The sequence below is a fragment of the Drosophila persimilis genome, unplaced genomic scaffold (genome assembly GCF_003286085.1).
Source record: "Drosophila persimilis strain 14011-0111.01,24,50 unplaced genomic scaffold, DperRS2 tig00000000-arrow-pilon, whole genome shotgun sequence".
Lineage (NCBI taxonomy): Eukaryota > Metazoa > Arthropoda > Insecta > Diptera > Drosophilidae > Drosophila > Drosophila persimilis.
Genome location: NW_020825288.1, coordinates 920,441 through 944,626, shown reverse-complemented (window position 1 = coordinate 944,626; position 24,186 = coordinate 920,441). Strand labels below are relative to the sequence as shown.

The following is a 24,186-nucleotide window of genomic DNA, read 5'->3' as shown; positions in this document are numbered from 1 at the left end:
AATGCAAAACTTGCCTAGCACTTGGCAGAAGAAGACATCATCCAATGTGTCAGCCTTGGATGGGTGTGGGTGTGGGTGTCGGTGTGGGCGTGTTTCCGAGGGCTTTCGAGGGTGCACGAATACATCAACTTTTGGCAGCTTGTTGCCTTTTCCCTTGACAAAAGTTTGAGTTGTTTTGCCGCCTTGATTTTTAGATATGGATCAAAAATGCGTATGAAAAATGTTCCCCGGGCATTAAATATGCAAATGCCTGCCGGGTCGAAGGCCTCTCTTTTCTTGCAGGGATTTGGGAGACTTAAAGTCAATACATTATCGGGGCCCGGCCACCGTGACCTTGTCTACCTGCCAAGGTGGAGCGCCTTTCTACAATATAATATTTCAATTATTTGTGTGCGCAAACAGCACCACCGCAAGGGCTGGAGAGGGCAGCAATGGCAATGGATATCCAATGGCAAAGCTAAAATTTAAATTGCACTGAAATCTGAGTAGACCCAGAAACGAATTCCTAATATGTTATGTAAGCCCCCGACGTGTGTGGGGGGGCTTGATGTACCGCTTGATGTATGACATGGGTGTGTGCTAGTTTGACAGCCCCCCACGACCACGGCCCCTGCCGGTGTCCTTGGGAACACTCCTACAATCCCCAATACGCTGGGCAGGGGCTCAACTTTCCACTGTTCGGCTTGTGTGCTTTGTGTTGCTTTGAAATTAAACGATTTAATTGCATTTAAATTGAATAAAATACGCGTGCGAAAAGTTTTACATTTTACGCATTCATAGGCGCGCGCACACAGAGTCCTGGGCCTAGACTGGGCCTGGACCTCAAATCAAATCACTCAACTCAAGCGAATGCCAGCAGCCAAAGGGATAAAAGTGCCCCAGGACTAGAGTATACTATGGCAGGATGGCAGGACGGCAGGACGGCACGATGGATGGCACGATGGATGGATGGCTGAATGGATGGATGGGTGCGCTTCCCATTTTCCACTAATTTCGTCTTTGTTTGCGGTTTGCGTTTGCTTTTGCTTTTTTGTCGAGCAATGTTCGAGCGGCACAAAAAAGTTTTAATTGACTGTTGCGAAGGCACACCACGACTTGTAAATTTCCTGAGTTTTCCTTTGCCCCCTCCGCCAGTCTGCCCCTCACCTTTAATCAGGCATGGGAGGACCCTTTTTCAGGGTCTGTCCGTCTGTCTGTGCGTCTGTCGTTGTTTGTTGTTGTTATTTCAACGGATTTTCGCTTTTTAATTTATTTATTTTGAGGCGATCTCTTCCAGGGCAGGTGTACTCGCTGGAACACGTCAAAAGAGCAGGCACGGAGGGGGGGCAGGGTGGGGGCCAAAAAAAGATAAATGTGATTAAGGCCAACTTGTAGCTAAATTGGCTTAAATATTTGCCAGCCAGCCACATTCCCCTCTTGAGACGGCTTTTGGGCAGAAGAGCCATTTCACTGATTGCCGGAGCCCTAATTTAATGCCGGCTTTAATTCGATTTAAGGCGCCACAAATGGAAGGGCAGATGTGGGTGGCATTTGGCTTTGCAACACGCTGAATGACACCTGAGAATGTGCAGTGGCAGGGGTGCACACAGGAGTGTCTTTGTGTGTTTGTGTGTCTGTGTGTTTGTGGATGCACCTGTCAAGAAGGCACCTGAATTAATCACGCAACCGTGCATCCCAACCCCCCTGCTGCCCCTCCTGCCGTTGCTAGGATTGTTGCTGCCTGCAACTGCTGCCTCCTGCCTGCTGCTGCTATTGACTGCCTGTCTGACCAATTATGGTGCAATTAACACACTTGATTGCTTGAAATCTCTGACTCGTTTAACGTTAACTGCTTCTGCTGCTGCTTCTGCTGCTGCTGCCTGCCGCTTGCGTTTTTCCGCAACAGCCTTATATCCTCTTATCCTTTCCACGGGCACTCGTGTATGTGTGTGTGTGTGTGTGCTTCTCCCTCTCTCCGTCTCTTGGTTTTTCAACAGCTCAAAGGCCTGCCCCGACCACGGGTGCGTATACTTGATGTGGCAAGCAGCGTCCAGGCTCTAGGCCAAAGCCTGCTACTGCCATAACATTGGCTAAAACAACTCGGCCGTAAAGTCACTTGGCCCCAGGGCCAAAGGTGGGTGCGTACAAAAATAGCCCTGGACGAGGAGCTATCTTTGGGATTTGCAGGTGAGAAATCAAGTGGCAGTGGCAGTGGCATTGGGCGGGGAGCTTGTATGTGGAAATGGATACGGACTGGAAATGGAAACGGATAGGAGGACGGCAATTTGAATATGGAATCGAATCGATTTGAATTGAATTTAATTTCTGTTATGAGCAGAATCGTGCGAACAAGAACACCCACAATAAAATCGTTGCCAGAATAAATATTTTACATTATAAATATTTGCATAGCATCTCTTTTGGGGCACAAAACGATCCCCGAGTGCCTGCCTAATGGCGTTCGTTTGAAAGATACACAAATTTCATTCCCGAAATAAATTTAAGCCCGGCGAACGCCACGAAGCGTGCTGTTTGGCATCGCGCAAGATAAACACTCGAATTAAAGCGAATGTCGTACTCGTTTCTGGTTAAATGTAAGCTCATTCGATTGCTTTACGGCTCAGCAAAGACCGAGATAGGAGGCAGACTCAATCAATAGGCCAGAGCTGGCCCATGGCCAACGGGCCATGATTGTGTTTGCTGTCACTTGGCGTCTAATTTGATTGAATGTCCACGAGTATCCTGTCCGCTTTTGGGGGACACCGAGCCAACAAGAAAGTATGGCAGTAAATATGAGTGGCTACAACAGCGACAGCAACCAACGCCACAAGTTGCACACGTTTAAATAATTTATCAAAGTAAAAATCCGTAAAAGGGCCCAGGCGGCTGTCTTATGTACATACTATATGTGTGCCCCGAACTGCCCCGAGCTGCCCCTCTCTGCGTGATGAACGAGCTGGGACCCCGTCGAACAGTCCCTCGACCACACTCCCCAATAAAACGGAACCGCCACAGAGGGACGATAGACGGTAGACGGTCTTCGGTGCTGCTCGCCTTATTATGTTGACATTCTATTCCGTTTCGTCCTGGTCTGTGGAGGAGGCGTTTTGTATAATTGATTAGGTTTGGCTGCGCCAATAAAGCTCTCACTCACTTAACATACGAGTGTCGTACCCCTCTCCCCAGTGGGTCATTCAATGCCCTATCCCTGCACGGGTGTGTCCGTGTGTCGGATCTAAACAATAATTTATGGCCTGTATACAAGGACATTAATCCTTATTGGAATTGAAAAGAACATACCCACACACACACGCACTAGTATGTCTATTGACAGGCCACTTCCGCGTCTGTCTTGCCGATAGTTGTAGACGTTGAATGAATGGAGGACCAATTACACACGGGCCCATTTGATAATCGTCCAAGATTACATACCCATACAGTACGGGCTTAAGCTCGGATTTGAGCAGCAAATTGGCTCCTCTGTCGGTGGCTGATTCATTTATCATAATTTGCATTTGTGCAGATGGTAGCCGAGGGGCCAAGGGCGACGCTGCTGCTGTGGCGACCAGGGGAAACCTGCAGACAATCTTCGCTGAGAAGAGGCTGCCAGCTGAGAAGCAGCCTCCCGGAGCCAGTCAAGTGTTGAGCCTAAGACATAATTTATCAGCTGAACGATTTGATTTATATGGTTAGACATGGCATGGCATCGCATGGCATGCGTCACGTCAGGGCGGAGAGTATCTCATACCCGTGCCCGTACCCGTACCTCTACCCGTACTCGTACTCGTACTCGCACTTGTACTATTTCTGTTTTCATTATTATGTTATGTGCTGTGGCTGTGCCTGTGGCTCTGCCTGCCATTTGTGGAGCACTTGCTGGCTGATGAAAATGGAAAGTATTTTGCAGGCAAAAAGTGCAAAAAGAAAAGAAATTGCGGCCCACAGAGATGTTAATGTTAACATGCATGCCTAAGCATACAAATTATGGCCACATACTAACATAACGCACGCTTAGTGGCTTGTACTTGTGCACAAAGCACGAGTAGTGGTAGCAGAGTACGCGTAGTGGTAGTACCTGTCAGTGGTAGACCTCTCTGCGGTCTCTGGTGGTGTGAACAACCTCAGTAATGATCCGATCATTCATCCATCTCTTTTCATTTCTCTCTCTCTGTGGCTCCTTCTCTGGGCGGGTAATTAGTTGCCAGGCCAAACAATTTACGACAAGGAAAGTAACTTTGTTTGTTGTCCAATCTGTACGGCATTATTGCTGAAGGCTTAACCCCATTAGCTTGAATTGGCGCACTTGCCAATCAGCTCAGGCGATCAAAAGAAACAGAAACAGAAACAGGTAGACAAGGGCCACCGAGAGCAGTCAGCACAACTTTCTGCGAAGAACAGCAAAGCGAAAACTTTTACCCGAACAAAAGTCCCAGACAATGTAAACTCATTCACGAATGCTGCTGTCTCTGAGAGAGCATCTCTCTGCATCTCCGCGACGTGCCAGTCTTTGCCCGTTTTGGCCATGGTTTTTAGTACCTTTTAGCTCCAAACCAGTTTCTCCTCCAGCAGGCAGCAGGCAGCAGCAGCAGCCGATGCAAAGCCCAGCTAGGCTTTTGGCCAGCTTCAGTTGTGTTGCGGCGCTCAAATGGAGAGGACCACCTAGATCAGAGACCAGAGACCAGAGACCAGACACCAGAGAGCGGAAGTACTAGAAATCCCAGCCGCGATCCAAGCCGATTCCGATTCCGACCGCTGACCGGCAGCGGAGAACGCAATAAGCTGCGAAACTGTAACCGCCGCTGCGCATGCGCAGAGACGGAGCTTGTACCGATCTACGGGAACGAGTGCGAGTGCGAGTGCGAGTACGAGTGCTAGTTCGAGTGCGAGTACGAGCTACGAGCTACGAGTACTTGCGGTTGTGCTGTGGCGCTGTGGTGGCAGCTCGGGCTTAATTATTGCCCTCCCTCCCAGCAGCACCTAAAAGTTTAGTTGTTTGTCTGCATTCTCCGTTCTCCATTCTCGTGTGAGTGCCAGAGCCAGAGGCAGAGGCAGTGCCAGTGCCAGTGTGTACCGGAGTGTGTGTCTCTGTGGTGTAACGCTTTTCCATCTCCCTGCTCTGGGAAAACATTCTGGCCCGCGTTAGCGCTTTCTTTTTGTGTATAACAAAATAACAAAAGGGAACTGGCCAAAAACAAATGTAAACAAGGCTTGTGCCGCGGAGAATCCGGAGACTTGTGCAATCCGAGCTACAAACAAAAGATTCAAGCAGCCCCAAAAGTTTCCCAGCAGAAGTGCAATTTTACCAGCAGCAGCAGCCAAACAAAAAGAAAATGTAAGCCAAGAGTCAAAAGTGTAAATCAAAATATGAAGAAACAGGTTACAAGAAGAGGGAAAAAACCCCGAGAGATAGATGTGTGATTAACATATTTCCCATCAAAAACGTTGGATCGTTTATACGTATAACGTGTTTGTGTGTGTGTGTGTGTGTGTGAAACAAGAAGTGGATCCCATTCGATCCCCAGTCCTCTGTCCCCAATGTAGCAACAAGACCTTGAAGCTGTCTTCGATATCGAATCGAATCGCATCGCATCGCATCGTATCGCATAAATCGCATCGCGTATGCAAGACAAGTGAAAAATAAAGGCATTTTTGGGGGGAGATTTTGAAATTCCGCGCAGTTCGTTTTATGGACAATATAAATTTACATACATTAAGATTTACATACAGGCATACGTGTATGCATAGGTACATATGTGTATCTCTGTGATCTCTGGGCAAACACTGGGCGCAGCACAGACCACAGACCAAAATGCCTTTCTCGACTGCCCATGGACCACAGAGTAAATAGCACAAATAACGCCGAACCACCACGAATAATGCAAATCAAATAGAAATACGTAAAAGCTTTTTTAGTGTCAGTGCGCCAGAGACATGCCAACACCAGAGCCCCGCAACAATATCCACTCCACCGTACGATTACGAGCGCGAGCGCGAGTGCGAGTGCGACTTCGAGTGTTAGTCCCATCCCCCCTCATTCTCAAGCAACGGGACTGCCAGAGCTGCGATATCTAGAATAAAGAGAAAGATACACCAAGAAGGAGACAAGAAGAATCCACAGCCCCAGCCACAGAAGAAGACCCAGACCATGGCAAAGACAAAGACGAAGACGAAGACGTGCGCATGCGCTGCCTTCACAAAGTGCTTCTCGAGTAGAAGTAGATGCCATATTGGGGATGCGAGTAATCCAGTAATAGATAGGCCATTGAGTGGCCAATTATTATGCTAACAATTACAGATATCTGCCAGTTTCCAGATACGACAGTCTCAAGGTTCTACACCGAGCCAAAAAATGCCCCAAAAATGTCGCTGCCAGCGGCCGTATCTGACTGGTATTAGCTTTTATGATTATATGTTAGCATTCTTTCGTTCGATTGGACCTTGGCTCCACGTTCGTCATGTTCCCTCTGTTCTCAGTGTTTTCTGTGTGTTCCAAAACCCTCGCAGTATGCAAATCAAATGTTCTAGCTTTCGGATAAAAGAGGAAATGACCAAATACGATCGTCGTGTGAGCGTGGCTGCTGCTGGCCAACAGATCAGATCTCAAGCAGAAACAAGTTTCACTCTCTTCAATTCAATTCCAATTTCAATTCCAATTGCAGCCGAAATGAAAACGTGGAAACAGCTGCCAAACGAGGGGCGGCGGCTCCTCCTCTTGCTGCTTTGTTGTCTCTCCCACTTGACCCACCGCAGCGAGGCCTGGCGGCCATGTCCGGAGCTCAGTCCCGCCCTGCGTCTGCCATGCAGGTGAGTAGCAATAGCCATGCCCGTAGCCGTAGCCGTAGCCATAGCGAAATCAACGACAGCGACAGTCAGTTTCCGTTTGTGGAAACCGCGTATTATTTTAATATCAGTAAATTGCTGCGAGCTGTCGCTGATTCGCGCTGGCTTTGTTTGTTGTTAATCACCACCGACCATCGACCATCGTCCATCGACCATCGACTGGCGACAATTACAGGTGCAATGTAGTGCCGTTTGCAGCGACCGGGCAGCTCGGAGCCGTGGCCATGGACTGCGATCGCGTTGTCTTCCATGGCGATGCCCCACAGCTGCCGTACGGAGCCCCCATTGTGGCATATACGCAACGCTACAGCGGCCAACAGGTTCTGCCAGCCCAGGTAAGGAAGCGCCTTGGGAGTACGTTGCACTCTTACATTACGAGTATCTCTCGTATCTCTCACAGGCATTTGGCCAGCTGAAGTTGACCATCGAGGAGCTGGATCTGTCCAACAACCTGATCAGGCGTATACCCGAAAAGGCCTTTGATGGCCTCAAGGATTCCCTGAACGAGCTGCGGCTGGCCAACAATTTGCTGGGCGACAACCTCAATCCCATTTTCTCCACGGCCGAGTTGCACGTGCTGAAGAACCTGAGGATCTTGGACTTGTCGGGCAACAAGATCAAACTGATCGAGGAGGGTCTCCTGAAGGGCTGTTCGGACCTAAAGGAGTTCTATGTGGATCGCAACAGCCTCACGGCGGTGCCCACAAACTCCCTGAACGGTCCCAGTGGCCTGCGTCACCTGTCCCTGCGTCAGAATTTGATTGGTAATAGACGGATATGTTGCAGATCCTCTCTGGACTCTATACTAACGGTTACTCTTTAGGGGCGCTGCTGCCGGACTCCTTCAACGCCCAACGGCAGCTGGAGATCATTGATCTGCGCCACAACATCCTTCGCAGCATCGACAGTCTGGCCTTCAAGGGCCTGCAGCGGATACGGGAAATCAAGCTGGCAGGCAACCGGATCACCCACCTGAACAGCGACGTCTTTGAAAAGCTGCAGACCCTGCAGAAGCTGGATCTGTCCGAGAACTTTTTCGGCCAGTTTCCCACCGTGGCCCTGGCAGCAGTACCCGGCCTGAAGTTCCTGAATGTCTCCTCAAACATGCTTCAGGTAAGCTAACACGATTCCCGTCCCACCCACACCATCTGACTGGCTTCCACGCACGTAGCAACTGGACTACACCCACATGCAGGTGGTGAGGACCTTGGAGACCTTGGACATGAGCCGCAACAGCATAACCAGCCTTACACCTGGTACCTTCAAGGACATGAACGCTCTCAAGTATCTGGATCTCAGCTTGAATTCCCTGAGAACGGTAGGGCACTCTTCGGAGTTGGAGATGGACACTTGTTGAGCACATATTCCCATTACAGATTGAAGATGATGCCCTGGAGGGGTTGGAGAGCCTCCAGACCCTCATCATCAAGGACAACAACATTCTACTGGTGCCGGGCAGCGCTCTGGGGCGCCTGCCCCAGCTCACGTCTCTCCAGCTGGACTTCAATCGAGTGGCCGCCCTCTCGGCGGAGATCTTGGGGTCTCTTCAGGCGGGCGACATCACCAGCCTGTCGCTTTCGAGGAACGTCATTCGGGAACTGCCCCCCGGCAGCTTCCAGATGTTCAGCAGCCTGCACACCCTGGACCTCGCAGGCAACTCCCTGGCGGTCGTCAATGCGGACACATTTGCTGGACTGGAGGGCACACTGATGGCCCTGAAGCTGTCGCAGAATCGGCTCACGGGCCTCGGAGGGACGCCCTGGGAGCTGCCAGAGCTGCGATCCCTCGACCTGAGTGGAAACAGTCTGACAGAAATACCGATCAGCATTTTTGACGAGCTGGAGAATCTGCAGTCCCTGAACATAAGCGGCAACCACTTGGCCGCCCTCACGGGAGCTCTGTTCAAGCCGCTCGCTCGCCTGCAGGTCATCGATCTGAGTCGCTGCAACATCCGCCAGTTGAGCGGCGACCTGCTGGCTGGACTGCAGGACCTCAAGCACATCCACATCAACGACAATCAGCTGCAGGAGCTGCAGGACGGGACTTTCGTGAACCTGTGGAACATCAGCTCGATTGATCTGTCCAACAACCGCATCGAGTCCATCCGCACGGGGGCCTTCGTGAATGTGATGAAGCTGAAGAGACTGAATCTGCAGGGGAACCAGCTGTCGGCCTTCAAGGGCGAGTACTTCAACACGGGCACCGGCATCGAAGAGCTGGACATATCGAACAACCAGCTGAGCTACCTGTTCCCCTCTTCCTTCCGCATTCATCCCCGGCTGCGGGAGATCCGGGCGGCCCACAACAAGTTCTCGTTCTTCCCCGCGGAGCTGATCTCTTCGCTGCAGTACTTGGAGCAGATTGATCTGTCGCACAACCAGCTGAAGACGATCGAGGAGCTCGACTTTGCCCGTCTGCCGCGTCTACGTGTCCTGCTGGTGGCCCACAACCAGCTGGACATGGTCAGCGAGATGGCCTTCCACAACTCCACGCAGCTGCAGGTCCTGGATCTGGCCTACAACAGCCTGGATCGCATCGGCGAGCGCACCTTCGAGGGCCTGGTGCGTCTGGAGCAGCTCAACCTCGAGGGCAACCGCCTGTCGGAGCTGTCCGACGGCGTCTTTGAGCGCACCAAGCTGCAGATGCTCGAAAACATTAACCTGGCCCACAACCGCTTCGAGTACGCTCCCCTCAATGCTCTGCAGCGGCAGTTCTTCTTTGTATCCTCGGTCGACCTGAGCCACAATCGGATCAAGGAGCTGCCAGGGGACGACAGCATCATGGTGAACATCAAGCGCATCGACCTCTCGTTCAACCCACTCTCAGTCCAGGCCGTGCACAACGTCCTCAACGAGCCGAAGACAGTCCGCGAGCTGAGTCTGGCCGGAACAGGGATCGAGCAGTTGGAGCTGCTGGAGACTCCCTTCCTGCAGTTCCTGAACCTCTCGCACAACAAGCTGCGCCACGTGAAGCCGGATGTGTTCCAGCGAGTCACACTGCTGGAGACATTGGATCTTTCCGGCAACCAGCTGCAGACCCTGGACGAGCTCTCGCAGGCCTGGCCTCAGCTGCAAGTGCTCCAGGAGCTGGACGTGTCCAACAACAGCTTTGAGATAATTTCGCAGGCCAACTTTGGGCAGCTGGAGATGCTGCGATCGCTGCGTCTGAGCCACCTGCCGCAGTGCAGCAGAATCGAGAAGAACGCCTTCAAGCAGCTGCCGAACCTGGTCCATCTGGAGGCGTACGATCTGCCCCTCTTGGGCTACCTCGACCTGCAGGGCATCCTCGAGCTGCTGCCCGGCCTGGAGACGCTGGACATCGAGGTGAAGGACTCGAGCATAGGCAGCGAGCAGATCCAGCCCCTGAAGCATCCGCGCCTGAGCAGCCTCGGCATTCGCGGGGAGCGTCTGAAGTCCATATCCTCGGGCACCCTGGCAGGCCTCAAGAGCAGCGAGCTGATGATCAAACTGGTGAACACCTCTCTCAGTGCCCTGCCGCCGGCGCTGCTCTTCCCCGTGCCGCGCTCCTCGCAGCTCAACCTGAACGTTGAGGGCTCCCAGATTACGGTCCTGGTGCCGCAGTTCCTCAATGCTCTGGAGGATCGCCGTGCCAGTCTGCAGCTGCAGGGTCTGGCCAGCAATCCCATCGTGTGCGACTGCAACGCCCGGGCTCTGCGGCGCTGGCTGCCCAACTCGGGGATGCCCGATGTGACCTGCCAGGCGCCGGCCTTCCTCGCCAACCGAAAGCTCATCGAAGTGGGCGACGATGAACTGACCTGCGACGCCCGCCGCATGACTTCCTCCACATTCCGACCCACCATCACAGTGCCACCTCTGCACAAGTCGTCCAGCCAGCTGGTGACCCGGAGCAGCTCCACGACCGAGGAACCCCTGATCATATGGAGCCTGGAGCCCACCCAGCCGCCCAGCCTGAAGAAGATCAAGACGAAGGCTCCGCTGATGAAGGCCCAGTCGCCGATCATCAGCAACGACGACACGCTTATCATTGGCATCGTCGGTGGCGTGGTGGCTTTCATAGCCATCCTGATCATCATCATATGCATCATTCGGCTGCGCATGAGCAACGCCGAGTACCAGCAGAGCACGGCCATGATCGGCATTCCGTCCGGCATGCACATGGGTGCCCACAACGCGGCCTACAACTACAAGAATGCAGCTGGTGCCGCTCTCTACGCGGTTCCGCCGTACCAGGCCAGCTACGCCACTCTGCCCCACAAAGCGGCCTCCATTCACCAGTCCACACAGAATCTGACTCAGCGCCAGCAGCAGCAGCAGCAGCAACAGCAACAGCAGCAGCAACAGGCGGCTGCTGCAGCCGCCGCCTACTCAACCATGTCCCGCATGTCATACTTCAGTGGAGCGGGTGCGGGAGGGGGAGGGGGAGTCCCTGGGAATGCCGATGGGGCAGAAAGCCTGACGCAGCATCAGCACCAACATCAACACCAGCCCTATATCATATACTCGGATGACAAGGCCTACAGATAAACTTGACTCTTAATTGACTTCTTTCCCCACAGACAGTCCAGTCACACATCCCCATCTCCATCTATATCTACATCTATTTCAGTCTCAGTTAGTCAGTCAGCCGCATCGCAGTGGCTGCCCCAAAAACAGGTTCTACATTCTCAGCCTTCGTTGTACATAGACTTAATGCTACATTCTAACTGTAACCCTAACTGTATCGTATCTATATTTAACCATACTATACTCGTACCATACCATAATTAAGCGCAGGCAAATCGCAGGCAAATGCGAGGCGTAATAAACAAATTGTAGTATAATGAACAGAGTGCAGCTTTTCTTCTCTTCTGAATCGGAGGAACGCGTCTGTTTTGTTCACAAATAAAAGCAGACTTCAGTTTGTTTTTGAGCGTGGTTTATAATACAGTAAATATCTCTTATTCAAGAGATAACTTCTTTTATAAAAATGTACATGTGTATAAATTTGTAAGTATGTATAGGTATATGTATATATATATATATATGTATGCAACTTCAAGATCGCCATTTCACAGTCTTTGTCTTTTTTTCCATTTTCCATCTACTATTCCACGAAATAACAACAATAGCATCAACCATCAGCCATCAGCTAGCAGTTATTCCTTAATCCTTAATACAAAAAGTTAATGATCGACTAATTTTGTGTTTAAATGCACATTATAACTGAGTAGCAACACGATTTGAGAACCAGAAAAAACATTGGATTGGTAAGAGAGCAGTAGGAAACGCTCCTTTAAATCCGAGATAAACAATAACATGCATTCTTCGATTCGGGTCGTTATGCCATTGGGGAGTACGATGTATACAGACGGTAATTACGGCGACGGTAGTAGATCATCAGGCCATAACTGGCGCACAGAAGAACGGTAATGATGAATATGAGTATAGCTGTCGCCGCACCCAAGTTCGCCTCCTCATAGGTCATCATCATGGTTGAACGCTTGCATTCACTCTCCCAGTTCTTTGGAAGAACGTCTTGGTAGAGATTGACTAGAGTTTTCAGTGGGCAAGACAAGCCACAGCCGGGTATGTCCAGGGGCAGAGGCTCCGCAGTGGTGTTCTTATAGAACACAGACACCAACGGAGTGTTGCTATCATCCACGCGCATCTCCAGCATAATGCATGCGGCGTACGGGGGACTGTGCAACTCAAATAGTTTCAGGGAATTCAAAATATTGGCAATCGTTGTGTCATGGGCACTGTAGATCCACACCGAACGATCAGGCGTCAATTGACTGTTGAATTTTTTGTCAAACCGCTCGAAGATATCCTTTAGCAAGGGGCCCGCCTTTAATCTCGCCAGACTGCGCGTGTACGTGCCAATTGAGAAGGCAAAATTTGACACGTAGGTGAGGTCCGCTCTGCCATAGACCTTTTCCGTCCACACGGGCAGTGTCATGTTGTAAAGTTTCTCAATAAACAACGTGTTATTCAAGTACTGAGCCTCTATAAAGGACTTGACGAGGCGTCCGCTATTTTGACTCAAGTAGAAGAAAAGCTCGCGGTATCGTTCGTTCAGAGCGTGGAACTCTGATGAGGCCTCCAGCGTGGCCAACTCATAATCGTAGGCTGGACATGACGCCTTCATGGCCAGTATGGAATCGTCCTTCTCGGGAATGGTGTGCACAGGTATAGGCTGCCAATCTATGCGGGGATTCCATATATCATTGCCTTGAGGCTCGTACAGTCCAGAAAGAGCTGATTGCGCACTCATCAAGGCACGATCTACGTCAGTGGACTGAACAAAGATGTCCTCGTTCGTATATCTGGAGCTCAACAATGATTGGTATCGATTTCGCAGCCATTTGCCCAGCTCGTAGTGCTGTTCCTTTCCCCGCTGAAATACAGAAAACATCAACATTATTTTCATGTTTTTCGGCCTTGAGGCTACACTCACATTGGTTAACTGGCCCCAACCAGTGGGCCAAAACTTTATGTTATTCCAGGGATCCGTCGGATATGGGTCCACTGGCGTTCGGTCTCCGTGTCGAAATATCTACGTTGCATACGTTTGATTTTCAAGCGAATCAAATAGGATAAATATGATAAAACAAAACAGAATTGCAACACCAACAACCCCACGATAAGACTTACCACATGCGCAAACTTTAACTGGCCTGGCAGCGTGGCCAACTGGTCGGGTGGCCGCGTCGCACCTTCGCTGCTACCATATGCTGGGATGTGGACGGCATTTCCTATGCCAAATGAGAGCACACATATCACGCCGATCACAAGCAAGGCCTTGGCACAGCAGACAGGTTGAATTTGATTCCACATTTTCAATGCTAAGCTTGTCAGAAGCGTCCGACTCCAACTGCAGGAAAGTATATACATACATACATATGTGCATATAGAATGGAGGTTACGATTTAAGCCAACAGATGATGGCGGTTTTGGCTGTTGGACACAATCGGGGCGGGGGCTCACCTCAACCGCAGTGCTACCAGCTTTCGGAACTTGTGTTTTGTTTTAAATACTCCTGCAACTAATTGATGTATAGGCAATCGACATTTCGATATTTCTTTGTTTTCTTTTTTCTTTTTAAGACCCAGTGCAACTTTACGGAAGTTGATACCGATAACGATAAGCGTTTACGAAAAAAGAAGAACCTGACAACCCTGCCGTCTGTTCAAATTCAAAACAAGAGTAATTGGTATTTGTGATTGTATGGATTGACTCGTCGTATCTAGTTGCACATAATTTATATGATTATTTAAGTATTGCAGTAAATATTGTAACAATCTTAGCTACAGATAACAAATACATATACTGTTGATGTGGCCTTAAAAGTACTGCATCAGGGTGAATGAAAAAAGGAAACTTAAATTAAATAAGGGTAATTCGGGTGAAGGCGCACGAGACAATGGAAAACAAAATTTGGCTATTACAATATTCATTTGAGTTGCCTATGGGTTGCAAACGGTATTAATTACTTTGTAGCTCTTCAAAATCTTCTATTTCCGCCCATGTTATTTGGTCCAGGTCTGGGACCGTTGAAGCTGTAGATGCGAATACACCATGTAGTACGAAATATTTAATTATGATGGCCATACCAACCGGTTTCGATGCACTGTCCCTCCCCCACGGCCGCCTTCTTGCCTTCCTCCCAGCGGAGGAAACTCTGTTTGATATGCACTGTGATCGTGTCGATCTGCTCCTCCGGGCTTGTTGGAGGCGCCTCCTTGACGCTGTGGTCTATTGTGCTCATTGTTGGCTGCACCACGTCTAGCGTTAAATCCACCGCGGTCATTGTAGTTCCCACGTCTACCTTGCGGATCAGCACTTGGAGTAAAATATAATTAAAAACATAGTTAAGGGGACGCTTTTGACTCCTTGCAGGCCTACCCGTTCACTCCTGAACTATTGCGATTGCCAGTGCTGCTGCCATTGCGAAAGCGATTTTGCTGTACACCGAAGGTCATTTGCTGTTGCTCCACTGGCAAGGCGAAACCACGACGATCTTGCCTTACACTATGCGCTGGACCCACACCTGTGCCCCCCCTCGGATTGTTAAAGCTAGAGCTTCCAGCAAGAAAGTCATTGTTACTAGACGGACTATTTTTGATGTTCCTCCTGGGGCCAAGGGGCCCTTGGGGAGCTCCTCTATTGGCATTGCTAGATCCCGGCCCGTCACTATTATCCCTGTGTTGAAACCGGTTGCTGCCAAAGCGACCACCATCACCGTTTCTACCACCGCTACTAGCCCCTCCATTGCTTCCCACACTGAATTTGTTCCTATATCCTTGAGAGGACTCGTTCGAAGTCTGCTGGGATGGTGGTCCCTTGCTGTATGGTGCATTCCGCTGCTGTCTAAAATTTGTCTCATTCCTTATGGGCCCAAACTGATTGCCATTCGAGTTGAATCCACCTTCATTGCCATATCTACCACCTCCGCTCCCACCACCATCGCGCCTGTTGTTGGATGCAGCTCCTTGACCTGTGCGAAAGATACTTTAAATTTGAAAATAATATACATACATCGGTACGACTGGGATGCTTACCGTCCAAGGATCTGCGTCCCGAGCCACCACCGACACTTGGCGGGACACGACTGCCGGCTCCATTTCTGCTTCTTTCTTTTGGCCTGCCTGCTTCAACCACAATTGAAACTCCTTTGAACAGTGTTCCATTGAGGGCCGCTATGGCTGCATCGGCCATGTCGGAAGTCTCTAAATGTACGAATCCACATCGATTCATAACATCTGCCTCAACGACAGCTCCATAGTTTGAAAAGAGGCGTCTGAGCTCGTCCGGTTTGCAGCCAGACGGCAGGCTGCCAACGAAGACTTTCGCAGTCTGCAGTGTGGATAAAACAACCTTTTTTATAATTTACCGATTCTGACCACATCTTCAGCTCTTACGTACAGACATATGTATGTATTTATTTTCTTTTCTTTTCTCTATGTGTTTTCGCGTTTTTCTTTTATTAATATAGAGATGGGCATCTTGTAAATTCTAGAGAATCCCAGTGTTATCGAACGAGCAAAAACCAACATATCGATGTGGGCGATAGTCGACTATCAGCCCCGCTTTTGTTTATAATTTCAATATTTATGTTTTTAACTTTCCAACTGAAATGTGGACGCCAGGCAATGGGGACAGTTTCGAAAATATGGATTACAGCAAGAACGTAGTGACCATTATGCCGAGCGTGGAAATGCTGGTCTGCTTCTCACATGACATGATGCGCGCCAAAAAGGCTTGTCTACTGTACGCTGAAAAAATTGACTTCAAGGAGATGATGGTGAGCGTAGTGGATTCCATTTCGAACAGGCGTCCCAGATTTTAAAGATTCATATTTTCAGCAACTCCGTTTAGCCGAGAAAACTGATCAGCGTCACATGTATATTACGACTGTGGACAGTACATCCTTTCACGAGCTGAAGCAGGATCAATCCCTGAATGTGACCTTCGCCGGGTTCATGGACAATGTGGTGCGCATGCTTAAAGACTGCCAGTTGGGTAAATTGGAGCTGCACCTGGCCTCTCGGGATCCAAACGGATCCGACTTCCAGCTGCAGTTTGTGGAAATAAGATCGTTTAAGAACCTCATACACCTGTGTTTGCCCTGCCGATCTGCACCCTTAAACACGGTCCTTTACTACATAAATATCATGCTAGATGCCTCCCACAAGAAATGCTTTTTGCTGGAGCAGAGCGTTCAGCAGGCACAGCTAGAATTAAATTCCCAGCAGGCGCACATGGACAGAGTGGGGGCGGAAAACAAAAAACTAAGAGAGGCATTGGCTGAGAATACGCACAGACTGGAGGAGAAACACGCTGCTGAGCTGCTCCAAATGCAGGAGAAAGTGGCCAAGGTGAACGAGCAGCGCAGCAACGAGCTGGAACGCAATCGCAGATCGATCTCCAGCATCCAGACACAGTTGGAGAAGGCAATCGCTGATAGATGCGACACACAGATAGCCCTAGAACAGGCCGACAAGCGCAACAAAGCATTAAGTGATGAGCTATCCAGCTGCAAGTCCCGCTTGTGCAGCCTAAAAGAGCAAAACGATAAGCTCCATGCCGAAACAATCAGTGCCAAGAAGCACGAGCGCAAATTGGAGTACAAAATCGAAGACCTCAAGCAGCACACCGTTGAACTGCAGGAACACATTCAGCAGGGAAATAAGGAAAAGGCCAACATTGCCGCTGAGCTGGAAGCGGAGAAGAAGATTTTGCACACCAAGCGGCAAGCGCTGGAAATAGCATCCGAGGAGATTGCCAAGGCCAATCAGATAATCCTTAAGCAAAACCAGGAGATCCTTGGCCACAAAAAAACCATAGGCTGGCGCACAGAGGTGGCTCTCCAGCAGGAAAAGGCCATTAAGGAAAAGGAAACATTGTTGTCTCTACGAGAGAATGAGATTCGGCAAGCGCGTGCAACAATCAAAGAGCTACGCGAGGAAATCCCACAGCAACTGCAATCCATGCGACAGTTTGCCAACACCCTGGAGAAAAAGTACTCAAAACGTAAGTGATCTTGAAAGTTACACCGTTTGTTCCGTAATCATTCTCCTACTATTTACAGAGATACTCACACTGAAGGAACGTTTATCATCAACGTGTAGCGGAAAGGAGAACCGCCGCTAGGAATCATTAATATGCTTAGCGTTACTTATCGTTAATTTATTCTCATTCTTGATAGGTTTTTAATAAAATTTAGTTGTATTGTTTTGCTCTAGTCGTACTCGTCCTCGACACTAGTGCCGCCGGCCTGAGCTGCAGCCACGTTAACAGCCTGACTGATATCCTCGATCTGGTTCATCTTCAGCCTCTCGCGAATGAGCTCGGCAATGGCTTTCTGTGTGCGGCGCTCCAGGCGATCCAACTTTTTGCTGGCATCGCGCTTAAGGTCCCAGTCCGGCTTCCGTGGGGCCAAGTTGCTTATGTCTATCTCGTCGATTACCATAGGCTGTTGCAATAAATTCAGCTGCGTTTCAACGGCGGACTCGATGTTCCCCGTTGGCTCCTGCAAGAGAACTTCCCCGATGGTGTTTTCATTTTGTGGTTTGTAGCTGCGGAAAACTGGCCTGCAAGTGTAACAAGTTTTCCTTTAAACAATGGTCCCATGTATGGCCATATATACGATAATTACTTGGGCAACTTTTCATTTAGTTCGGACGAATCTGTGCCTTTGTTTTGGACTTGTTCCCGCAGTTTCTGCAATCGCTCCTTCCGCTTTAGCGACTCTTCCGTAAGCCTGCCCACGTTGTTATTGTCCATAGGTGCCAAAGTCTGTATCTTTAAAGAAAAACCAAACGATACAGATTTTCTGTGGATCCCACTTCAGCTTCAAAACTCACTAGTCTGTCGGACAAACTCTATTTCATCTGCAATAAATCTATTTTGTTATTTGTTATCTTCGCATTTGCACATAGCATTATCGCGTTTTTGAACACTGGCACTAATTCCGCGTTTTTTCCGCCATATCGATGTATCGATAAGACTGTACATGTATACATAGCATTGCGTTTACGTTTACCAGAGGAGAGGGGAGCTTGCCTTGCGTATAGTTTTTGTCTGAATTAAACAAATAAGGGATAAAATATTGTTAATTGATCCTGCCGCGCTGCCTTTCGACTCGCTACAGTGCTAAGGCGAACCACACGCCTACGGTTCAACGGAGATACGTGGATGCGAGCAAATAAACAAGCAGCAACGACGGATGCCCACAACAAATTGTGTTTGCAGCTGCCACAACTGTTTTGGAGTAACCAAAATAAATTGCCCAGAGCTAGTGCTGCCAGTGCGCACACCAATTTGAGACGCTAACGCGCTGCTTTTAGGTAACTCTTTGATTCTGCGGCTGTGGCTGTGGCTGTGGCTATTAAAAACCTGCCGCTGTATTTGCATGTACATAGCTAATAAATGTGTGTTTTCTTGTCTCGATCAAAGGGAGCACAGGGAGCCCATTGTTCTGCCTCGGCGACTAGTGACATCGTTTTGCCCGGCAGCAGCTGTGCTAAAAATGGAGTGGACCAGGGAGAAGACATTGCAGCTCATCGTCGAATACCGGTGTCGTCGTGGCCTGTGGGACATGACATGTGACGAATATCGCAAGAAAGATGTCAAGCAGCGTCTCTTGAACGAAGTCGGTCAGGCTCTTGGCGGGAACATACCCACAAACGAGTTGGAGAAGAAGTTCCACACCCTGCGGACTCAATATCACAGAGAAATAAATCGCATGAAACGGAAGGAGCCATACAACTCAAAGTGGTTTGGATTCAAAAATCTCGCCTTTCTCAGTTCCCCCTACGCCTGTCGATCCTCTAAGGGCCGTTTGAGTTTGAAGAGCGATATGCAATCGGACGAGCGCAGCACTCGGTCTAACGCGCTGGAGAAGCTCATTGAGGAGACGACCAAAGATGTCGATGAGGACATCATTGAGGAGTCGGAGCAAGAGGAAATGGAAGTCAAGCCGAAATTGGGCAAAGAGATAAATGTGCGGTATGTCAGCCATGTCATCCAGGAGGAGGAACACGAAGCGCTCGAGGGTCATCATCAGCAGTCGCTAATGGACATGCATGATCCTGTGGAGGCGGTCAGCTTTCAGGCCAATGAAAACGGAGAGCTCCACTATCAGTCGACTCCAACGCAGAGCTCTGCCGCCATATCCAGTAACGCGGTGCACGTCCTTTCCGGTCGCATTATAAAGATACCCAGGCGCGACACCACTGCAGTGCCAGACGCAGAGGGCGGCTACTATGACGAGCATCACCTGCATCCGCCCCCAGCCAAGCGTCTCTACTACGATGCCAGCAACACTTCGCACAACGCCACTATTTCGGACGCAACGCATAATGGTAATCCTGTGGTTAACATCAGACTTCCAAAAGTCAGCACCGCAGGGAGCACGACCAAGGCGGCCAATTCATCCCTCTCCAGCCCCGCCTCACCGTCGCTCGTGAGCTTACCGCCGCGCGATGAGTTCTCCACGTACGGCGAGTATGTGGCAAATGAGTTGCGTGCCATCACCAATCGGGAGAACCTCATCGCCCTCAAACACAAGATCAACACGGTAATTTTCGAAGCAAATATGGCCGAGTTCCAGAAATAAATAAACAGCTGCAAATTAATTAATATTATCTTAGCTAGAGCTAGAACTAGAGCGATAGCTTTTAACTACACTTTTAGACCTACATTTAAAGATTAAAGATTCAAAGATTGTCCCTTCTCTCCCCGTCACCTTACTTCAATTTCCATTTGAATTTGTACATTTAACACTAACACACACACAGAAATATGTAACAGTTTAAATACATAAGCCAAATATACAATTTAGTGGAATATCAATTGTACAGTAGTCCAGTAGGCAGGTTCCTTTTCATATTTTTGTTTTAAGTTTCAGTTAAATTTTGAGTTTGTTTAAGAAATACTATACTGCACACGATGGCCAATTCTATCTGCGATCCGTTTACAAATCTGCCAGTCAAATTCGATATTGATCAACTCATTAAAGAGTTCAAGCCGGAAGTGCAGAAGCAAGACATTTACGAGGCAAAGGGACCCCGGGACTTTCTTCATCTCCCGTGCAAAGATTGGACGATCTTGCCCAGATTCGAGTATCAATTGGAGCATTTGAAGACAAGTCTTTCGTGTCGCCTTAGCCAATACCTGCGCTGTCGGTATACGAAGTTCCTAGACAACGTTCCACAGAATTACGTAACCATCGCCACCTATGGATCAAACGTTAACAGGTAATAAGTCGTAAATTAAAAGTAGTCTACTAGTGTAGCATGGGGGGTCAACTGTACGCTTCAATCTTATACAGAATGCCCAAGCCCAGAAGGAAGACGTTGAATGGTCAATTTTATGGGGTCGACAATAAGCTGGCGCCCATACCCGTCTTGGCAGATCCACGCCAACATCATGCCACAAAAATCAAGAGAAAGTAGGAAGTCTTATAGTCAAATTTGAATAGTACAGGCATAGGTACAAGGTACAGTAAACCTTTTCTTTTCTGTATTTGTGTTATCGGAGCCAGCTGATGGAAAACCTATCGAATTGGCAGGGATGGAGACAACAGCTGAAGCTGGGGACCCGAAAAATCAATAATGCAGAAAAATATCAATTGCGGGCGAAAAATGTTTACAAAATGCATTAGTTGCTGTGGCTTTACGATAATCTATGTTTTTTTCGCCTGCCTTTTAATAGAAAACTGCGGTGAGCATAAACTGCCTTTCCCACGCTGAGTTTCGTGACTGAGTTCTGGTGTATCTGTTGTTTCAGTTGCCTTGCAAAGGACGCTGCGCCACTACGAGCTGTTTCACAAGGACGATGTTTTGCATAGGGTGGTCAAGAGAGGTATTAAACATAGCAAAAATCCATTCAACACCATTAAGGAGGTGGAGTTCACGACACTGGGCAAAAACTTTCGACTGATTTTACATCCCCATCGCGAGGTCCTCCACAGCAAATTTCGCGCCTATGCCGTGGATGCCGATGGCAACGAGACGGTGGTCCATATGGGTAAATATCCATCGATTCCCCCACTCGCACGGACAGGTCGCCACTAACCGAGGCTGCTTCCTTACAGATCACGACAGCTTTTACACGGGTAGGGTATTTGGCGAGCTAGAGTCTTCGGTGCGCGCCCACATCGAGGACGGTACCATGACCATGTCCATCCACTTGCCGGACGAAACGTATCACATTGAGCCCTCGTGGCGCCACTTGCCTGCCTCCAAAAAGGACACTATGGTGGCATACAAATCGTCCGATGTGAAGCTGCATAAAAACGAGCAAGGCGCCACCCCAAAGACTTGTGGATACATCAAGGAGGGTCTGGAGCTGGAGGGCAAAGACAAGGATGACGACGCTCTGGACAATGAGATACATTCGCGCGAGAAGCGCCAGTCGGATCAGTACGAGTACACGCCCACCAAGACCCGCTGCCCGTTGCTGCTAGTGGCCGACTATCGGTTCTTCCAGGAGATGGGTGGAGGCAACACAAAGACAACCATAAACTACTTGGTAAGATGTTGGCATTCATAGTCTCAAAGAGCACCATTAATATCATTATCATTTAATTCCCCTTACAGATCAGTCTTATAGATCGCGTGCACAAAATCTATAACGACACGGTGTGGCAGGACCGCTCCGATCAGGAGGGATTCAAGGGCATGGGCTTCGTGATCAAGAAGATTGTGGTGCACTCGGAGCCAACGCGGCTGCGGGGCGGGGAGGCCCACTACAACATGATTCGGGAGAAGTGGGATGTGCGCAATCTGCTGGAGGTGAGTAGTGTCGGCCGAAGCAAGGCCAAAGTCGAATCGAGTCGAATCGAATCGAATCGAATCGTGTTTAATCAATTGTGTCGTGTAGCTGTGTACTTTTGTACTTGTTTGTGCCTCATTATCTCTCATATAACTCTTGTTCTTGGACTCTCTCTTACTCTAATCCCTCTGTGACTGCTAACCTGTGTCTGTATCGGTGTCTGTATCTGTATCTGCCCCGGGAGTAGGTCTTCTCCCGGGAGTACAGCCACAAAGACTTTTGCTTAGCTCATCTCTTTACCGATCTGAAATTCGAAGGCGGCATTTTAGGTTTGGCTTACGTTGGCTCCCCGCGTCGCAACTCCGTTGGCGGCATTTGCACTCCAGGTTGTTGCTAATCCCAGATACAATCAATACTCGTTTCGTTTCGTTTCGTCATTATCATTTGGCTTACACACTTGCGTTCTATTTGTTTTTCTTTGGTTTCGTTCAAGTTTTTAGCATTTAATCAGCCGAATGTCCAGCAACAGAAACTAATACTGTCCTCCCTCTGTCCGCCCCCAAGAATATTTCAAGAATGGATACACGTTGTATCTAAACTCGGGCCTGAGCAGCTCGCGCAACCACTACGGCCAGCGGGTGATCACACGCGAGGCCGATCTGGTCACGGCCCATGAGTTCGGACACAACTGGGGCTCCGAGCATGACCCAGACATACCGGAGTGCTCGCCCAGCGCCTCGCAGGGCGGCAGCTTTCTCATGTACACCTACTCGGTCAGCGGCTACGACGTGAATAACAAGGTAGGATCGGATCGGGTTTCAAAATAATTGTATGCTCTGGCAGGCTTATGGTATTCTGGATTTCCTTTAGAAATTCTCACCCTGCTCGCTTCGGTCCATACGCAAAGTGTTGCAGGCCAAGTCTGGTCGCTGCTTCTCAGAGCCGGAGGAGTCATTCTGCGGAAATTTGCGCGTGGAGGGCGACGAGCAGTGCGATGCGGGGCTGCTGGGCACCGAGGACAATGACTCGTGCTGCGACAAGAACTGCAAGCTCCGTCGCAACCAGGGCGCCATGTGCAGCGACAAGAACTCGCCCTGCTGCCAGAACTGCCAGTTCATGGCCTCGGGCATGAAGTGCCGGGAGGCGCAGTACGCCACCTGCGAGCAGGAGGCGCGGTGTACGGGCGCCCATGCCGAGTGCCCCAAGTCGCCGGCCATGGCGGATGGCACCATCTGCCAGGAGCGGGGACAGTGCCGCAACGGCAAGTGCGTGCCCTATTGCGAGACGCAGGGCCTGCAGAGCTGTATGTGTGATATCATTGTGGATGCCTGCAAGCGCTGCTGCCGCATGAGCATCAATGAGACATGCTTTCCGGTGGAACCGCCCGATGTGCTGCCCGATGGCACGCCCTGCATAACTGGATTCTGCAATAAGGTGAATCCACTCCACCATGTTTATCCGTCATTTGTACTTGAGTTTGTATTTGTATTTGTATTTGTGCAGGGCGTGTGCGAGAAGACCATACAGGATGTGGTCGAGCGCTTTTGGGACATCATCGAGGAGATCAATGTTGCCAAAACCCTGCGATTTCTCAAGGACAACATTGTCAGTAAGTAGCCTCCTAACCTACTAAGCTAGTGGCTGACGGCTAGTGGCAAATGGCTAATGGCACTCCCTTTGCGCTTTTCAGTGGCCGTTGTGCTGGTCACCTCAGTCTTTTGGATACCCATCAGCTGTGTCATTTCATACTTCGATCGGAAGAAGCTCCGCCACGAAATGAAGCTCATCGAGTGGAGCCAGAAACTGGATCTCATACATCCCAGCGATGAGAGGCGTCGTGTCATACACATACGGTATGGATATAGATCCGCTAGAGCTGAATCGCCCCCAAATTCATGGATTCCTCTCTCTCTCTCTCGTGATTTCGTTTCAGCGTGCCGCGCCAGAAGATCTCTGTGGCGCGAGCCTGTAACTAGCACAAATCCCGGTGGCGGCCATTTTTTTATCTTCCGTGAGCATTCTTCTCAAAACTGCCACAATTCTTTTGTATTAAGCGACATATTTGAACATAACATAAAACAATGAATAAAATTCCATATACTATAGACCAACCACCACACACACGCCC

At 49.6% G+C, this 24,186-nt stretch overlaps 8 protein-coding genes across 10 annotated transcripts; 5 read left to right on the top strand and 3 right to left on the bottom strand.

Moving 5' to 3' along the window:
• The first annotated feature begins 4,965 nt into the window (after window positions 1-4,965).
• Window positions 4,966-11,624, top strand: LOC6594794 (protein artichoke). 2 transcript variants are annotated; one of them, XM_026992567.1, is made up of 7 exons: window positions 4,966-5,311; window positions 6,639-6,783; window positions 6,995-7,154; window positions 7,220-7,583; window positions 7,643-7,932; window positions 7,991-8,137; window positions 8,196-11,624. In XM_026992567.1, the coding sequence occupies exons 2-7, from the start codon at window positions 6,644-6,646 to the stop codon at window positions 11,322-11,324; spliced, it is 4,230 nt and encodes a 1,409-aa protein (XP_026848368.1). In that variant the 5' UTR covers window positions 4,966-5,311; window positions 6,639-6,643; the 3' UTR covers window positions 11,325-11,624. The 2 variants fall into 2 exon arrangements, with proteins under 2 accessions (XP_026848368.1, XP_002020475.1); XM_002020439.2 differs by lacking the exon at window positions 4,966-5,311 and adding an exon at window positions 5,796-5,819.
• Window positions 11,625-11,750: 126 nt separating this feature from the next.
• Window positions 11,751-13,836, bottom strand: LOC6594795 (prostatic acid phosphatase). Its single transcript, XM_002020440.2, has 4 exons — window positions 13,767-13,836; window positions 13,434-13,653; window positions 13,237-13,335; window positions 11,751-13,176 (listed from the first exon to the last, which is right to left on the bottom strand). Exons 2-4 carry the CDS (start codon window positions 13,614-13,616, stop codon window positions 12,118-12,120), a joined length of 1,341 nt encoding a protein of 446 aa, XP_002020476.1. The 5' UTR covers window positions 13,617-13,653; window positions 13,767-13,836; the 3' UTR covers window positions 11,751-12,117.
• Window positions 13,837-14,012: 176 nt separating this feature from the next.
• LOC6594796 (glycine-rich RNA-binding protein 3, mitochondrial) lies at window positions 14,013-15,835 on the bottom strand. Its single transcript, XM_002020441.2, has 6 exons — window positions 15,830-15,835; window positions 15,705-15,794; window positions 15,341-15,635; window positions 14,685-15,276; window positions 14,397-14,621; window positions 14,013-14,338 (listed from the first exon to the last, which is right to left on the bottom strand). Exons 1-6 carry the CDS (start codon window positions 15,833-15,835, stop codon window positions 14,284-14,286), a joined length of 1,263 nt encoding a protein of 420 aa, XP_002020477.2. The 3' UTR covers window positions 14,013-14,283.
• Window positions 15,836-15,902: 67 nt separating this feature from the next.
• On the top strand, window positions 15,903-17,515 carry LOC6594797 (spindle assembly abnormal protein 6 homolog). The gene is made up of 3 exons (XM_002020442.2): window positions 15,903-16,083; window positions 16,145-17,312; window positions 17,371-17,515. Exons 1-3 carry the CDS (start codon window positions 15,916-15,918, stop codon window positions 17,430-17,432), a joined length of 1,398 nt encoding a protein of 465 aa, XP_002020478.1. The 5' UTR covers window positions 15,903-15,915; the 3' UTR covers window positions 17,433-17,515.
• LOC6594798 (coiled-coil domain-containing protein 12) lies at window positions 17,453-18,220 on the bottom strand. Its single transcript, XM_002020443.2, has 3 exons — window positions 18,146-18,220; window positions 17,938-18,083; window positions 17,453-17,872 (listed from the first exon to the last, which is right to left on the bottom strand). Exons 2-3 carry the CDS (start codon window positions 18,063-18,065, stop codon window positions 17,521-17,523), a joined length of 480 nt encoding a protein of 159 aa, XP_002020479.1. The 5' UTR covers window positions 18,066-18,083; window positions 18,146-18,220; the 3' UTR covers window positions 17,453-17,520.
• Window positions 18,221-18,342: 122 nt separating this feature from the next.
• On the top strand, window positions 18,343-20,135 carry LOC6594799. The gene is made up of 2 exons (XM_002020444.2): window positions 18,343-18,628; window positions 18,738-20,135. Exon 2 carries the CDS (start codon window positions 18,811-18,813, stop codon window positions 19,897-19,899), a length of 1,089 nt encoding a protein of 362 aa, XP_002020480.1. The 5' UTR covers window positions 18,343-18,628; window positions 18,738-18,810; the 3' UTR covers window positions 19,900-20,135.
• Window positions 20,136-20,177: 42 nt separating this feature from the next.
• Window positions 20,178-20,921, top strand: LOC6594800. The gene is made up of 3 exons (XM_002020445.2): window positions 20,178-20,539; window positions 20,614-20,781; window positions 20,854-20,921. Exons 1-2 carry the CDS (start codon window positions 20,232-20,234, stop codon window positions 20,735-20,737), a joined length of 432 nt encoding a protein of 143 aa, XP_002020481.1. The 5' UTR covers window positions 20,178-20,231; the 3' UTR covers window positions 20,738-20,781; window positions 20,854-20,921.
• On the top strand, window positions 20,877-24,175 carry LOC6594801 (ADAM 17-like protease). 2 transcript variants are annotated; one of them, XM_002020446.2, is made up of 10 exons: window positions 20,877-21,005; window positions 21,072-21,311; window positions 21,379-21,815; window positions 21,884-22,078; window positions 22,306-22,444; window positions 22,623-22,858; window positions 22,929-23,492; window positions 23,562-23,667; window positions 23,749-23,911; window positions 23,992-24,175. In XM_002020446.2, exons 1-10 carry the CDS (start codon window positions 20,897-20,899, stop codon window positions 24,032-24,034), a joined length of 2,232 nt encoding a protein of 743 aa, XP_002020482.2. In that variant the 5' UTR covers window positions 20,877-20,896; the 3' UTR covers window positions 24,035-24,175. The 2 variants fall into 2 exon arrangements, with proteins under 2 accessions (XP_002020482.2, XP_026845523.1); XM_026989722.1 differs by lacking the exons at window positions 22,306-22,444; window positions 22,929-23,492; window positions 23,562-23,667; window positions 23,749-23,911; window positions 23,992-24,175 and having other exon boundaries at window positions 22,623-22,711.
• The last annotated feature ends 11 nt before the right edge of the window (window positions 24,176-24,186 follow it).

Excerpts from the sequence above, each read along its gene's own strand:
- LOC6594795 (XM_002020440.2), bottom strand. The coding sequence starts at position 13,616 with ATGTGGAATCAAATTCAACCTGTCTGCTGTGCCAAGGCCTTGCTTGTG. Across the intron at positions 13,336-13,433 it reads AGTTAAAGTTTGCGCATGTG|ATATTTCGACACGGAGACCG; the intron begins GTAAGTCTTATC and ends TATGCAACGTAG. Across the intron at positions 13,177-13,236 it reads GTTGGGGCCAGTTAACCAAT|CGGGGAAAGGAACAGCACTA; the intron begins GTGAGTGTAGCC and ends TCTGTATTTCAG.
- LOC6594801 (XM_002020446.2), top strand. The coding sequence starts at position 20,897 with ATGCAGAAAAATATCAATTGCGGGCGAAAAATGTTTACAAAATGCATT. Across the intron at positions 21,816-21,883 it reads AGACAACCATAAACTACTTG|ATCAGTCTTATAGATCGCGT; the intron begins GTAAGATGTTGG and ends TTCCCCTTACAG. Across the intron at positions 23,912-23,991 it reads CGTCGTGTCATACACATACG|CGTGCCGCGCCAGAAGATCT; the intron begins GTATGGATATAG and ends ATTTCGTTTCAG.
- LOC6594794 (XM_026992567.1), top strand. The coding sequence starts at position 6,644 with ATGAAAACGTGGAAACAGCTGCCAAACGAGGGGCGGCGGCTCCTCCTC. Across the intron at positions 7,155-7,219 it reads AACAGGTTCTGCCAGCCCAG|GCATTTGGCCAGCTGAAGTT; the intron begins GTAAGGAAGCGC and ends TATCTCTCACAG. Across the intron at positions 7,933-7,990 it reads TCTCCTCAAACATGCTTCAG|CAACTGGACTACACCCACAT; the intron begins GTAAGCTAACAC and ends CCACGCACGTAG.
- LOC6594800 (XM_002020445.2), top strand. The coding sequence starts at position 20,232 with ATGGCCAATTCTATCTGCGATCCGTTTACAAATCTGCCAGTCAAATTC. Across the intron at positions 20,540-20,613 it reads TATGGATCAAACGTTAACAG|AATGCCCAAGCCCAGAAGGA; the intron begins GTAATAAGTCGT and ends AATCTTATACAG.
- LOC6594798 (XM_002020443.2), bottom strand. The coding sequence starts at position 18,065 with ATGGACAATAACAACGTGGGCAGGCTTACGGAAGAGTCGCTAAAGCGG. Across the intron at positions 17,873-17,937 it reads CTAAATGAAAAGTTGCCCAA|GCCAGTTTTCCGCAGCTACA; the intron begins GTAATTATCGTA and ends TTACACTTGCAG.
- LOC6594796 (XM_002020441.2), bottom strand. Across the intron at positions 15,277-15,340 it reads GGGACGCAGATCCTTGGACG|GTCAAGGAGCTGCATCCAAC; the intron begins GTAAGCATCCCA and ends TCTTTCGCACAG. Across the intron at positions 14,339-14,396 it reads GGGACAGTGCATCGAAACCG|CTTCAACGGTCCCAGACCTG; the intron begins GTTGGTATGGCC and ends TCGCATCTACAG.
- LOC6594797 (XM_002020442.2), top strand. The coding sequence starts at position 15,916 with ATGTGGACGCCAGGCAATGGGGACAGTTTCGAAAATATGGATTACAGC. Across the intron at positions 16,084-16,144 it reads TTGACTTCAAGGAGATGATG|CAACTCCGTTTAGCCGAGAA; the intron begins GTGAGCGTAGTG and ends TCATATTTTCAG. Across the intron at positions 17,313-17,370 it reads GGAGAAAAAGTACTCAAAAC|AGATACTCACACTGAAGGAA; the intron begins GTAAGTGATCTT and ends TACTATTTACAG.
- LOC6594799 (XM_002020444.2), top strand. The coding sequence starts at position 18,811 with ATGGAGTGGACCAGGGAGAAGACATTGCAGCTCATCGTCGAATACCGG.